At 39.3% G+C, this 15,555-nt stretch overlaps 1 protein-coding gene across 1 annotated transcript; it reads left to right on the forward strand.

The window, feature by feature from the left end:
* The first annotated feature begins 821 nt into the window (after positions 1-821).
* CDX4 (caudal type homeobox 4) lies at positions 822-8,688 on the forward strand. Its single transcript, XM_016943106.3, has 3 exons — positions 822-1,448; positions 7,210-7,355; positions 8,077-8,688. The coding sequence occupies exons 1-3, from the start codon at positions 947-949 to the stop codon at positions 8,281-8,283; spliced, it is 855 nt and encodes a 284-aa protein (XP_016798595.1). The 5' UTR covers positions 822-946; the 3' UTR covers positions 8,284-8,688.
* Positions 8,689-15,555: the final 6,867 nt, after the last annotated feature.

The following is a 15,555-nucleotide window of genomic DNA, read 5'->3' on the forward strand; positions in this document are numbered from 1 at the left end:
AGGAGACACCTGAGAGTAGTGGATTGACATGAAAATAGGAAAGTTTATTATCCACATGGTTCTCTCTCTCTCTCTCTCCTACCATTTTGCATAACCTACGTTACTCATCTTTCTTTAATTTGTGCATATTTGTAAACAACATTCTATTAATTCAGCCTGCCATCCACTACAGCGTAATCTTAGGAAGGCAGAGCAAGAATTGTTGTCTTTTATTCACTGCTGTATCCCCATGCCTACACAGTACCTGGCACACAGTAGACGCTCAACAGAGAGTTGTGAAATGAATCTTTGCCCTTGGAAACAAAGGCGTCCTCTTGATGGAGGGAGTAAGGAGAGTAAGGGAAAGCTCTTTTCATTGGCATCCTGGGCCAGTGCCATGCGGTAAACCCCTGCGAGGGAATTGGGCAGAAGGAGACTGCAGATGCAGGTTGGACGCGGGAAGATCGGTGAAAGGGAGGAGGCCGCGGTGTAAGGACTGAATCCTAGAGAGCGGAACTTTGCCCGGTTTCTGCAGGTCTCTATCTGACTTTGAGGGGAGCTGGTCAGAAATCCCTGGAGGAGTTCCTGTCCCCAAAAGCACAATACTGACGCTATGGGGACCAGATGGACAGAATCAAGAAAGATGAGACAGAAAGGCCTAGGAGCTTGGGGAGTGGGTGAACAAGTTCCTGTGAAAGTGGAATGGCCCTTCATTTGAATGCAAATGCTATGTAAAAGCCTGAAGCCCCTTGACGTCAGCCCAGCCATTGGTGGCCTATCTATACAGGGCTGCTAGTCACCTGGATACCCTCGTAAGAAACGTGGGATGGAGTAGCCTGAGGGGTGCAAAAGAGCTTGCGGCACAACTACGTACTGATAAGTTTATTCTCTGCTGCTTCTCAAAGTCGAGTTGGGGCCTTACAGGGACTTCAGGATGGCTTAGGGAGCGCCTTCTACCCAAGACACGATGTACGGAAGCTGTCTTTTGGAGAAAGAAGCAGGCATGTACCCGGGCACTCTCAGGAGCCCTGGGGGCGACGGCACAGCTGGGACAGGCGGCACAGGGGGCGGTGGGAGTCCGATGCCAGCCTCCAATTTCGCTGCGGCACCGGCTTTCTCGCACTATATGGGGTATCCTCATATGCCCAGCATGGATCCTCACTGGCCGTCTCTGGGAGTCTGGGGCTCACCCTACAGTCCCCCGCGAGAAGACTGGAGCGTGTATCCTGGGCCGTCTAGTACAATGGGCACAGTGCCGGTGAACGACGTGACCTCTAGCCCCGCCGCTTTCTGCTCGACCGACTACAGCAACTTGGGCCCTGCGGGCGGTGGAACTAGCGGCAGCAGCCTACCAGGCCCGGCTGGCGGGTCGCTTGTCCCGACGGACGCAGGCGCCTCCAACGCCAGTTCCCCCAGCAGGAGCCGCCACAGCCCCTATGCATGGATGCGCAAGACGGTGCAGGTGACGGGTGAGTAATCAATTCCAATGCCCACACACTTTTCCTTCCTTCCCTTCTCCGCTACTTCTCTTGGTCGGCCTGCCCTCGTACTTCTCAGGCCTCTCCCAAGAGGGCTTAGCTGAGGCGACCCCTATATGGCTGGCTGGCCTATTAGGCATCTCCCTCGCATTCGCCTGGGCTCAAAACTCACTCACTGAGTGCAGCGATTGGGACTAAACCTACCCTAGAGGTGATTTTCGCCTTTCGCTGCTCCATGAAGAAAGCGAGTGAGTGGACAATGGGTATGTTAAGCCACAGGGATCAGGATGCAACCCTGTAGTTGCCCACATGGGAAAAGAGATGCATGAGAAAGCTCAACGGGTGAATGAAGCGAGAGGGCAGCTGTGGTGTCCCGTTGTTCAGGCACTGCTGCTTGACTGTTCCATTTCCAAACCCTTACCCATCTGAGCGGGCTGTCTCCCCCCTCCCCGCCCCCAAAGCTGGTGATGCTCAATTTAGGTTCACAGTGCTTGGCTGGCAACGGACCCTCCAGTTTAGCCACTAAGTCCCCGACGGCAAAGCAACCTCTTCACCCTGGCCTCTCAGGGAAGCTCCAGCTTCCTTCCTACAAGTTGGCAGAGGCAAATTGGCCTAAAATCCATTGCCATCTTACAACGTCCTTTCTTCTAACCCAAGTGTTGAGGCAGGCGAGAAGGCTACAGCACTGACCTGGTACATAATACGGTACCTAACCCTCACACCCGCCCGACACGCAAACGAATCAGCTCCAACACTAATAAATGGCTAAAGCCCTCATAACTATCAAAGCAGGCGTCTCTCAGGCGTGGGGGCTGAATGCAGGTCTGCGGCAGCGCGAGAGAAGTCAAAGCGATCGCGATCACAGCCTAACCAGCAAGCCAGTGGGCGACTGCTGGGAGCCAGGGCGAGGGAAGTGGCCGTTCCACTTTAATCTTAACCGGGGCTGGGGGAGGAATGTTTGTTTTCAACTGTTGTTCTTTTACTACATTCTTATTATTCCAACCCTCGCTCCCTGTCATTAGAGAAAATTAGTAAAAATCGACTCTGAGTATTTTCATCCCTCTGGGGAGGAAATGGCATTTCAATAGCATTTGTCCGCAATGATTATGCTCCTGTTCTCAGTTCTGCACTTTGTGTTTCCTCCAAAAAGCAAAGACAGGAGGGTGGGAAGTGACCCATTTTTACCATTAGGAGAACTTTTAGCCAGGAAGAGGAAGTTCTGTGTATTAGAACCTCACTAGAGTAGCGATCCCAAGGTAAAAGTACAGTTGAAATACTTGGCTTTAAAGCGTTTGCAAGTAAATCTGCATTTTAAAAAAATATGAGTGAGTCTGTCGACTAAGTAGAATAGAAAAAGAGGTTAGGGTGGGGCACTCCCAGAGTTTTTATTACATCTAATCTCGGGGTTGTAATTAACATCCACTCACTAAACCCTAACAATCAGCAAAAGACACAAAAGCTAGAAAAGTAGTTGCTCGCAGTCTAGGATTATGTTTTGAAACACATTAAGAGGAAAGTCACTGGCGTGCTGTTTGCAATAGAGAACAAGAGAGGAAATGGATGAGATAAAAGAAATTATCTCCAGCCTTGAATTTTCTATTTATGAGGAAAAATATGACAGTTTTATCTGCTTAAAGGTCTTCCGTTTACATTTGCTTTTATTAGCCTGAGTCTCTCTCTTGGGCAATTCTAATGCCAGGAAAGTTTTCGAAACGGGCTCCTTAGTCTCTTGCATCTTTGAGCTAAACCCTCAAACCTGACTTTACAATGGCACCGTCATAAGATTTTCTATCCAATTTCTATGAGAAGTTTAAAATGGAATGATATTGGAACCATTTCGATTTTTGGCAGCCTATTCTATAGATGAGGCTTCATTAAATTAAAACTTCGTTTCATTTTAATGTCTTATAAATGAAAATAACCCTTTTGCTGTATTCTTATAGTCTAAGGTGCATATTTAGCAGCAATTTAAGAATATGATGAAAAACTTTGGTTATCTCCCTAGAAAAATGCACAAAGGCACAGCAGCACACACACAAACACAAGTAATTTGTTACATAATTTTAGGAGATTCATGGATTCATTGAAGCCCTTTCAAGGGACATCAGGTTATAAACCCCACGAAAAAAAATTAAGCTGATCACCTCACTAGGCCACCCACTCAGGACCAAAATGCACCCATTTATATGCTTAGTACATAGTGGGTCTTAAATATTTGTTTAATGAATGAATGAGTCAGATCCTCCTAAATTTTCCACTTCACTCTGTAGTACTGTGGGATAACATATGGTTTATGACTGAGAGGAAAAGATGAACTTCAATATGGAAGTAACCCTTGATTAAGGTAGTCAGATGAAAGTTCTTTCCATTACTGAAAAATGTCTTAAATAAATGTAAAAAAGGAAAAAATGCATGTATTAGTGGACAATCAGAAAACATTTCATAGCGACCATTATAACATGTTATTTTCTAATGAGAGCAAGGAGGCTGACAGATAGAGTAAATGACTGTTCCCTAAGTGACCTGATTTAAAAAGAAGACATGTTTATTTCCACTTAGTTTTTTAAGTGGTCTATTTCTATACATATCTAACTTTAAATATTATGCAAAAAGGAATATGACAGAAAAGTTTCTATGGAAAATTTAATATTTTCATGCACTTTCACATTTTAAACATTGGCAAGGTGATAACCTAAGCAGGCTGGAGAGAGGCTTTTCTGTTAGAAGTGGAAAAGAGGGGGAGAGCAGGAAGTAATTGTGATTGATTCTGATTCTGATCGATTGTTTTAAGCCACTGGACAACATGAAGGAATTTATGCTTAAAAGGCATTATTCAATAAGGACACTTCATAAAATTAGTTGCTTAATAATTCTTGAGAGTTATCATTGTCCTTTGGTTTTGCTCATTTCATGGGACAACTTTTTAAAAATGAATTTGGATGCAATTTTTAGCTAAAAACAGTGAAATATTACCATAAGATGAAAAGTCCTCACAGTGGAGTCCATTAGACAGTACTCCCTACATAAGAATATTCATTTTCATAATCTTTACATTCACTCCCATCATCATCACCTCTATGTTTGGAGAGTGACTTTCTGCCTAGCAGCACTTTTGCAGCCAGTCTTTCAAATGAACACCATTTTAATTTTATTTAGGGTGATAAGTTATCATATATTATGACATTTGCTTGTGAATTCTGGGGAGATAATGTGGTTGGGAGGATGGGAAGGACTCCATCCATCTTTAACTACAGAAGTTTTTCTGACTCTTTGAGGAGAAGGCAAATACATCATAGATAGTATTAATTTCCTAAATAAACTCAATAATGGCTGAAAATGGAGCCCATCACCCTCAGAAATGTCATAGTCTCTGGAAGAAGAGAACAGCTTGAACAATAAAAGTTAGTTCTGTTAGTGCTATTTTTTTTGGTGCTTGGGTATGGGAATATGGACATTATGCTTTACCAGAAAATGTCCAAATCCCCTTCATCATCTGTTCTGGTTTCATCATTTTATCTGGTTTCATCATTTAAGAAGAAGGGGCAATGGGATTGAGAGAGACAATTTGAGGAGCGGGACACAAAAGGAGCACCAGGAAATTCAAATTTATTTCTCTTTGTAAACTGTGCAGTCAGTTTTTTCCCCTGAGCTACATCTTCTTGGAGTTTTAGGTCTTATCTGTCAGATTTTGGCAACAGACTCTTTTTAACACTTCACATGGCTTTGATATGCAGCCAGGATCTTCCTTATCCCTCCTTTCTTCAGGGGTTATATTGCCGGAAAGGGTAGGATTTTTATGGCAAATAAAGGGGCCTGGTCTTGACTTTATTGTCCTCAGAAGAAACTGCAAGAGGGGAATTTATGACCAATGGGGGTGGGGAAGGACTACAACATTTCCAGAGTTATTGATGTCTGATTATGTTTATTGATTATGAAAGAGCATAAAACATGGATAAAGACCAGTTGAATTTTTAACCAGTCTGCCTCAAGTTATAATTTAAACACTCAGCAACTTTAAGATTAAGAAGGGTTTTAGAAAACATGATTTCAAAGATACATTTCGATCTCAAGATTCGATGTTCTAGAAATAAATTAAATCTCCAAGTTTTCATTTTTTCTCTAAATATGCATTCTGTCTTTGCAACATGCCAAAAGGCAGACTTACGGTTTCCAGGTTTTTGCTTAGACTCAGAAAACCAGCTCAAAATTTAGGATTTTAAGGTAGGTTAACTGACTGGACCGCATAGTTTTCCTTTGCTAAGAGCGGGAAAAGGAGATTTTGTTCAGTTCATTATTTAGCCATTTAGATTAATCTTAAAATATATCACTTATCTAAAATTTATTTCTTCACTGGTGTCCTTTTTTTTTTTTTTTTTTTTTCCTTTTCTGGAGATGAAAGGGTGTCTGACATTTGTTTAGGGCTTGTAAATTCTGAACCAATTGGCTGGTGTTCCTGAATGTAAAGAGGGTTCAGAATGGGATCTGATGCTATGTAACTCTTTTGTTAGGCCTGTGCTGTATCTTAACACCTCAGTGGAGTTTAGGGAACCACTTTAAAGACGTCTTTGTCCTACAGATCGCTCCCAAAAAATCACATAAAAAACAACCAGGGAAGATCAGAAGGAGTATTTAAAAGCCATAGAGAAAAGGAGGAAGATCCTGGAGGAGGGTAGAGAAATTAAAAAGAAAAGAGAACTTCCTAAGTATCTTTGGAAAATTTGAAAGGAGGAATAAAGCTCTATTCGAAGGAGGGCATGAGGAATTAGTTAAATGTTGTAACACAAAGCAAATGTTTGTATATCCTTTCAAAGGGCATGGAATACTCACTTTATTCTGCTTAAGTCAACACCTCCTCCTTCCCCCATTCACTATCTACTTGGTAATAAAAATTAAGACTCCCACATAAAAACTATTTTTTTTTCTAATAGGTAATGGGGTTTTCTGAAACAGAATCTGCTAAATGACAATTAATGTTTTCTTTTTAAATTACTATTCAAACCAAACTCTAGGAAATTATGTAACTATAATGTTAGGATCCCACAAGTGTTTTCCACTCTTGGGCCATTATTATGCGTCCCAGCATATTTGAACTTGGAATAACATTTAGTTAGCATACTTAAATAGGAGTCAAAGATATGTGTTTGGGTCCCCACTCCTCAATTCTCTAACACAAAGTCATTTACCTTAACTGAGCTTCATGTTTCTTATCTGTAAAATGGAGATAAGACATGTTCTGCATAATTCAAGAAGGTAGGTAAGAGGTTTAATAGGAACAGTATGAAAAGACTGCATAAAATGTAGTGGGAAGTGCCTGTATAATGGACAGCTGCTATTACTGCCAATGCTAATCACATATGTAAGTGGGAAGGTAATAAACACCATGGGTTAAAGTGTTTAAGCATTTTCAATGCTCTGCTGTAAAAATAGGTCAAGATGGGATGATTGTGATTTGACCAATCATTTTAGGAGAAACATTAATTAAAGAGACGTTGGTTTTATATATAAAGAGAGATATAGATATAGAGATATATGTCTATGTCTATAGATGGTAGACAGAGATATTGCTATCATAGCCACAGATGAGAATGTATTTAATGGAGGAATTGACTTTTATGAATATTTGATTCAAAAATATACTTATTTTATATTTTAAAGCAAAGATGAGGGTGGGAAGAGTGTCTATGATTTCTTTAACTAAAACAATCTCCAAGAAGCAGAAAAAGATTAAATGCAATGCTTTCTCTCCTAACAGGGAAAACCAGGACAAAAGAAAAGTATCGTGTAGTTTACACTGATCATCAAAGATTGGAGCTGGAAAAGGAATTCCATTGCAATAGATATATCACCATCCAGAGAAAATCAGAGCTGGCAGTTAACCTGGGCCTTTCCGAGAGACAGGTACACCAGAAGTATATCCATCATGTCCCATATAGTCCATTTCAATAGAATCAGAATTCTAGAATTGTAAAGTCCCTTAATGCATTGCCTTATCCCAAGTAGCTTGCATTTCAACCACGTGTGATGGCACATTGATATCGCTCTCTTCTATCTCCAGCAAGAGATATAAAATATTTCATCACCCTTGTTCTCTCATTTATGTGTTTCATTAATATTTTACTAATAAGAAGACAAACTTCTTATTAGTAATAGTATACTTTACTAATAGGAAGATAAATTTTCTATTTTATTTTATTAATATTATACTAATAGGATGTTTCTCTTTAGTGAAATATTAATAAAACATAGAAATGGTTGATTATAATTACCTTTGCTATTTAAATCTCTCTCTCTTATCAGCACACCTCAGCTTCTGTCATTCCAGCATTATTTATTTCTACCTGTGCAACAGAGGAGGTGGGTAAGGTATAATATTAAGATTATTGCATTCAGAGTTAGTAGCCCTAGACTTGGATCTCAGTTTCATTTCATGCAAGGTACTTGCCCTCTCTAAGTCTCAAGCTTTTTTTCTAACCTTTTAAGTGGGCATACTTCACAAGGTCATTGTGAGGCTGAAATGAAGTGATGCATATGAAAGGGCTTTGTAAATGCTAAAGTCTCTGTACAATATCAGAAATCACTAAGTTAACTGCATTCAGTATGTTGCCCCATTGTGTTTCAGGTGAAAATCTGGTTTCAGAATCGCAGAGCCAAGGAGAGAAAGATGATCAAAAAGAAAATCTCCCAGTTTGAGAATAGTGGAGGCTCGGTGCAAAGTGACTCTGACTCCATCAGCCCTGGGGAACTACCTAACACTTTTTTCACCACACCATCTGCTGTTCGTGGATTTCAACCTATTGAGATACAGCAGGTTATAGTCTCCGAATGAAAGAAAGCAAAGAGAAATTTAAAGTGCCCTTTTTTTAGTGATGTCTTTTGGGTCTCTAAGCTATCTACAGGGGAGTTGGAGCAGGGTGTAATTCCCTGTAAGGCAGTATTTGGAACAGATGGATGCACAATGGGTCGAAGATAATTTAGGGGACTCTTACTTTTAGAAGCTATCCCCAGAAAACTCCTGTCACGTGCTGTGCTATATATCAGTCACTCAGGAATCTTAGTGGTAAGGTATATAATTAAAAGCTAGAATCACAGGCCCTTCCAACTCTGTTCACAATTTCAGAAACTTGCTTATGAATAGACTGTAAAATACAATTTTGCCAGAAAGCACATTTGTGTATGTGTACTTCTGTTTGTTATTTGATGCTAGGTGTTTTCTTTTATGCTATCTTTAAGGAGTGAGAAGAAGGTAAACCGAAGTTTATCTATCTTTAGCTACCTTTCCAAGTGTTTAATTCAAAAGCTAACAGAATTTTTATAATAAGATAAATGTTTTAAAAATCATCAGAAGGTGATTCTGATTCCATTGTCACTGCTTAACAAGAATAACCAATAAAAAAGACAATTTTGGCCCTCAATCATACTTGTCTGGCATCAATTATCTCAGAACTTTCAACTTGCAGTGTCATTTTAAAATCTTGTCAAAACAATGAAATCAGACTAAAACAAAATAGGCCAGCTTGGTTGAGTAAGGCACATCTCCAACTCATAGAGTAAACTCTACCCCCTCTTCTGTCTCTCCATTCCCATTCCAGTCAGACTTGCGTAAGCACAAGACAGTGAACTGGTATGTAACCTGTACCTGCCATCACCTTTCAACCTGTTCAATTTTACCCACATTATGTCATGTCAATGCAGTTTACTGGTTTATAATCCAAGGAGCTGCAGTTTACAGGTTAAAAACACACAGCTTGACTAAGAAAAGGGGTTGCAGTGATCCAGGTTGCCTAGAGCTTTTAGTGTGGGTCCAGCATACTGTTTGCATATTGTAGTGGCCAAAGACTAGGCTGTGAGTCCTTTTGAATTGAGACGGTTTAAAGGAAAGCTTGATTAAAGCATAAAAGCCATCAGGGTTCAACTTTTCTTTTCAAGATGCACTTTCACTATTCTTAAGAAAATTAGAATTTTGAGCACAACTATCTGTCTTTGAGTTGGGAGTAAGAAATGTATCCTCCCATTCCTTATGAAAATCTCAGAAAGAGGTTTCACTTCCCCTGGCTGCTCCTGAAGGCACGTCATTTAGTTCTGAAAAGATTTAAGGGAAAAAAAACCTTTCCATTTTTGATCCAACCTCTTGGAATTATATTCTTCAAAACACATTTATAAGGAGGGTATCAATTGCCCTATTTTACTGATAGGGAAACTGAGATGTGTGCAATCAACTCACTTTCCAAAGATACATAGCAAGGATATTGTGGATGCTGATGTGAACCCCTAGCTATTTAGGATGATCTTCCTTGGTCTCTAGTGATGGGTCTAAACTCAAAGCATCCCTTTCTTTGCATTTTGTATCTGATTATGCTACTGCAGGTGCATACAGCTCCCTAAACACCAATCAGTGGGTAATGACCACCTAGGAATGCAGCCTAATTTTTCTTGTTTTCCAGCTCCCTTACCCTTCTGATTAGTGAGTTTGAAGCTTCTACTAATAATCTTAATAATGCCCTATATATGTGTAATATTTTTATATATTTCAATGCAATTTTACACCTGTTATTTTATTAGATCCAATATCCTCACAAGATATGAAAGAATTGCTACCCCTATTTTGTAGTTTGAGAAGCTAGAGACCAGAAACGCTTATGAATCTTTGATAAACTAATTTACTTCTCTTAGCCCACATCTACATATTGGTGGATGGTGATAAGGATAGATCAATTTAAATTCTTTCCTCTTCAAAAAGTTACTGACTTTTTTCGGTAAGTTGTTGGCAAAATCTAAAACTAGATCTCAGGTCTGCTGATTCAGTGAATATTTATTGAGTGCCTACTCTACCAGGCACTATGCTAGGGTTTCTTGACTCCCAGAAAAACACATATTCTACTCCACTCATCGCCTCCAGTAAATTTGAGGTGAACTACACAGCATGCTAATTGACTGGCAGGCCATCTGTAGTGCAGAACATAGAAAATCAGCATTGAAATGGGTCCTTCCAATCTAGTGGAGAGATGAGAAGTGTTACTTGTCTATGTACACTCAGAACTTAATTTTGTCATCCTAGTGCCCACTCCACAAAAGGTATAACTTTGGCTATATCAGTTGGATTTTCTCAGGAGTTTCTCTTTCCTGCTGCAAACAATTTTTCTCCCAAAGAAAAAAACATTTTCCTATTTGTATAGATTCTGATTCTCTAGAATCTGCAAATAGAACCAAAATGGAGCTTTTGTTTTGACTAGCATATTGTGGCCACTCCCTCTAAGAATACATGTTAATTCATTCTCTGAGACCTAAGAAAAGTATACGACCACAAGCTTTTATTTCTAGCTTATAGTGGTTTATGCTGGAGGTATGTAGAGAAAAGAAATATAAACACTGAAGCTCAAAAGTTGCATTCAAAGTAGGTTTTAATAAAGGCTTTTTTCTTTTTTACGGGGAAAGCAGCAAGAATGAAAACATAACAAATGACTGACAGTGTTCACTTAGGGTAGTGGGATTATGAGGGATTTTCTTCTTTTATTATCACTAAAATTTATTCTGTTTTATAATAGGGAAACAATGTTTCCTTCCCAAATATTTCTTCAGTTCATCCTCAAGTAATTTGCAGACTTTAGAATCCTCTTTGCAACTTATTCAAGTATTCCAATTTCCCAGTAACTTTCTTAAGGCCCTTGATCTTATCTTGGAGTTGTTTGTGTGGAGTTGCAAAGAAAGGTCTTTGGGAGGATCTGGCTTCTTTTCAAAGAAGGAAGGAAGCAAGGCCCAAGGAAAGTTTTCCACTCTTGGCTCAGATCCAGAGAATCTGGCTGCTTTTCTGAGTTGGAACATTTTAATACTACTATATTACATCAAGAAGAGAATGAGGGGCCAGCAAGGGAGGAGGGTGGTAGAAGGGAGAGATGTATTTATAACAGGGAACAAGGAACATTTTGGGGGTGATGGATTTATTATCAATTCTGCTGACAGTTTTATGAGTGTATACATATGTCAAAACTCATCAACTTTTATACTTGTAGTTTCTTGTATGTCAATTATGTCTAAGAAAGCTGCAAAAAACAGCAGAGTTGTTGCAACCCTGGTGACAAAAAAGAAGGGAGGGAATCGCTAGACTGTTTAGTCTATAGTCACTTTATATAACTTAGGTTCAGCCCCACCTTCCCAGGTAGAGATCACTTGCTTGTATGTTCATGTCTAAATGTGCTACTGAGGAAGGACACCAACAATTGATAATCACTGGGTCTCTCATGTCTTGGGAATGAGTTTGGAAGACAGAGGGAGACCAGGTTATGTAAGGATTGAATTTTCAAAGTGAAAAAATGCAAAGCAAAGAAGTCCCTTACTGCAGTGCCTTCAGGAACAATATTGTGAGTTGTTAGTAAAAGCAGATGTTCAGCCAGGCGTGGTGGTTCACACTTGTAATCCCAGCACTTTGGGAAGCCGAGGTGGGCAGATCACGAGGTCAGGAGATCAAGACCATCCTGGCTAACACGGTGAAACCCCGTCTCTACTAAAAATACAAAAAAAAAAAAAAAAAAAATAGCCAGGCGTGGTGGCAGGCTCCTGTAGTCCCTGCTACTCGGGAGGCTGAGGCAGAATGGCGTGAACCCGGGAGGCAGAGCTTGCAGTGAGCCGAAATTGTGCCACTGCACTCCAGCCTGGGTGACAGAGCAAGACTCTGTCTCAAAAAAAAAAAAAAGCAGATATTCATGTGGTATGGTATAAGAAGTACTGAGTTGGGAAATGAGACCTGAAGCTCTAGTTTTACCCAATTCTGTAGCTAAACAGCTGTGTAATTTTTTGTTAAGTCAAAAAAGTATTCCACCAATAAGGGCCACTGTAATTTCATTTGTAAAATCTGAAGATTTGACTTGGCTTTAAGGGTTTATTCTAGCTCTAATTTCTACATGACATTTTGAGAAGACTCTGTATGCTTTCCCACTTCCCCACCACTCATACAAAGTAAAACTCACACATATACATACACACATACACCTTCCTTCTTGGCTTCCCAGGGCTTAAAGTATCACTGTTGGGAGAGTCAGCCCTTTGGTCTCAAAGACTTTTTCTGTCTTCTAGAGTTTACTATGAGGGCCTACTCTTTCAGAGTCCCCATGTCTCCATCTATAAAATGTGAACCTTGAGCTTAATCTCACCAACGTCCAAAATTCTAGGTTTGTGGATCTTTAATTAAAATACAAATATCACTGAAAAAGAAATGCACTTAAGCTGCCATAAGTTATTTCTCTAATCCCTTTAAAACCAGAAAAGCCTTAGAAAGGCCTGCTCTAAATGGATCACACGAAAATGTCCCCCCAAATAGGAATAAACCCCCAAGACAGGAGAAATATATCATAAAGCAATAAATTCAAATTACTTGGACTTTAGAAGTTTGCTTTAGTTGTACTTAAGCACACATATTTTATTCTTCCCTATAGATAAGGGAAGAAGCAATTCAAACCCCTTTTAGGAAAAAGGGGGAAATTATCCCTTTTCTTTTTCCATCACAGTCTCTGCTTGCCTGACAAAAGAAAAGTGGATGTAAAATGGAGCCTGTAATGAGCCAAATGGTGGTTTCCCAAAAGGCATGTCCATATCTTAATCTACATAACTTCTGAATACGACAAAAGAGTACATATTATCTCTTGTGATAAAATATATGATTAGGTTAAGGAACTTGAGAGGGGAATCTTATCCTGGATTGCCTTGGTTGACCCTAAATACAATCACGTATACTTATAAGATAGCGGCAGAAGGATATTTAAAACAGAAGAGGAAAAGGAAGCAATTGTAAACTTGAAGGCAGATATTGGAGTGATGTGATCAAAAGCCAAGTAATGCCTGGAGCCAAGAGAAGCTGGAAGAGGCCAGGAACAAATTTTCCCCGAGAGCATCTATAAGGAGTAGTTTTACTAACACCTTGATTTTGTACTTCTGACTTCCAGAACTATGAGAATATAAATTTATGTTTTGTTAAGCCACCAAGTTTATGGTAATTTGTCATGGCAGCTACAGAAAATGAATACAGAGCCTTTACAAGGGCCCTTCCAACCAAGTCTAAACTGATCACCACTTTTTATCAGTTCCATAAAATGTTTAGTGAAAAAGAAATCACTCTTAGAGCAGTGTCAGCAAAATGGCAAAGTAGGCAGCTTCAAGCGCCCTTCCCTTCACAAAAACATCAAAAAATCAATCAGAACCTGTTAGAATCAACTTGGTCAGAGCTCTGGAAAACAGTCAAAGGTTTTCAGCAACCAAGTAAATGCTGAATCAAGAAAAGTGCAACTTAAAGGCCATAGGAAAGCTTTGTGACATTTTTACTTGTCTTTTGCCTCACCCCCCTGCCAGTTCAGTGACAATCTTAAAAACGGAAGCTCATGTTACCAGTGTGGAACTTTGGTGCCTTGTTCTGGAGGGAGCATAAACAATCTTATTTGCAAAGAACTTTGTTTGTTCTAACCTATTTGGAGGATACCTGAAGGACTGATGCAAGGTACTTGTCTATATTTTGCTTAATTCAGAACTTACTCAGATCTGAAAAGTGATGGGTAGTCCTCAAACCATTGTAACATTAACAAATAACTGAAGCTGCCTGGAGCAAACATTTATGGTTGATACATACAATAGAATGACAAAAGCCTGGAAAGAAAAGCATGGAAGAGAGCTTCTTTGGGAAATTAGGGCATTTAAAATTGCTTGTGTGTACTGGGAAATTTAAAAAGTGACACAAATGACCAAGGGAAGATTCAAGCTCATAAAAGACTTAAGAAGATGTTAAGTTTTCACTTCTGACTAATCTCTAGGCCCAGTGCAAGCAGAGAGTGAAGACTAAACCAAGGTTGCTGCAATCTTTCTTCACAAGGAAGCAGACTTCAGGCCGCTCCTGTTTTCCAACACTAAGCTCTACTTTATAATTTTAGTTCCTAGCATTTAAGCACTGCTGTAATACAGAGCCAACTCTAAAGACTAAGAGAGGGGTTTTTTCTTCATCTTTCTCCCTTTCTTGCTCCTTCTCTCTCTTTCTCTCTCTCTCTTATTTTCTTTCTTTCTCTCTTTCCCCTTTCTTCCCCGCTCTTCTTCTGTTCAAAGAAACCTCTGTCAGAACTAGCAGACACACTTAAAGGAACAGAGACTTCCTAGATCCCATATGACAAATAAATGTAGACTTTACAAAAATAGTTTTTAAAAGTATCAAACAAACAGTTACAGTGACTGCACGCAGCATAAACTGAGCAGAGGAATAAGAATCAGACTTCTAGAGTTACTATATTGTAATATTCAAAATGTTCAGTTTTCAACAAAATTGCCAAATAATGGAAACATAAACAAGGAAGTATGACCCATTTAAAGAACAAATTAACAGACACTGCCCCTGAGAAGGCACAGACATAGGACATAATAAACAAGAATTTTAAATCCACTACCTTAAATATGCTCAAAGAGAAAAGAAAATCACAGAAAAAAATCTAAAGGAAAGACAGAATTATATATGAACAAATGGAGGGTAACAATAGAGATTTACAAAGGAACCAATCAGAAATTCTGGAGTTGAGAAGTACAATAACTAAAATTTTTAAAAAAGTGAACTGGAAGATAGGTCTTTTGATGTTATCTAGTCTATGGAACTGGTCATTATCCAGTCTATGGAATGATAGTATCCAGTCTATATAATGACATTATCCAGTCTATAGAATATAAAAGAATGAAGAAAAAAATGAACAGAACCTAAGAGTCCTATGACACATCATGGAGTTTAACAACATACACATTATGGGAATACCAAAAGGAGAAAACAGAGCAAAACAACCAAAAAGAATATTTGAATAAATAATAAATATTTTGAATAATAATAAATAATGGCAAAAAAGTCTCAATTTTAATCATAGACATGAATATATACATCTGTGAAGCTCAATGAATTTCAAGTAGGAGAAAATCAAAGAGGTCCACATTGAAACACATTATAATGAAACTATTCAACGTCAATGGCTAATAGAGAATCTTGAAAGCAGCAAGATAGAAGCAACTTGTCACATCTAAGAGATCCTCGATAAAATTAATAGCAGATTCCTCATTAAAAACCATGGAGGCCGGAAAGGAGTGGAATGAC

Source organism: Pan troglodytes, chromosome X (genome assembly GCF_028858775.2).
Source record: "Pan troglodytes isolate AG18354 chromosome X, NHGRI_mPanTro3-v2.0_pri, whole genome shotgun sequence".
NCBI classification, from domain to species: domain Eukaryota; kingdom Metazoa; phylum Chordata; class Mammalia; order Primates; family Hominidae; genus Pan; species Pan troglodytes.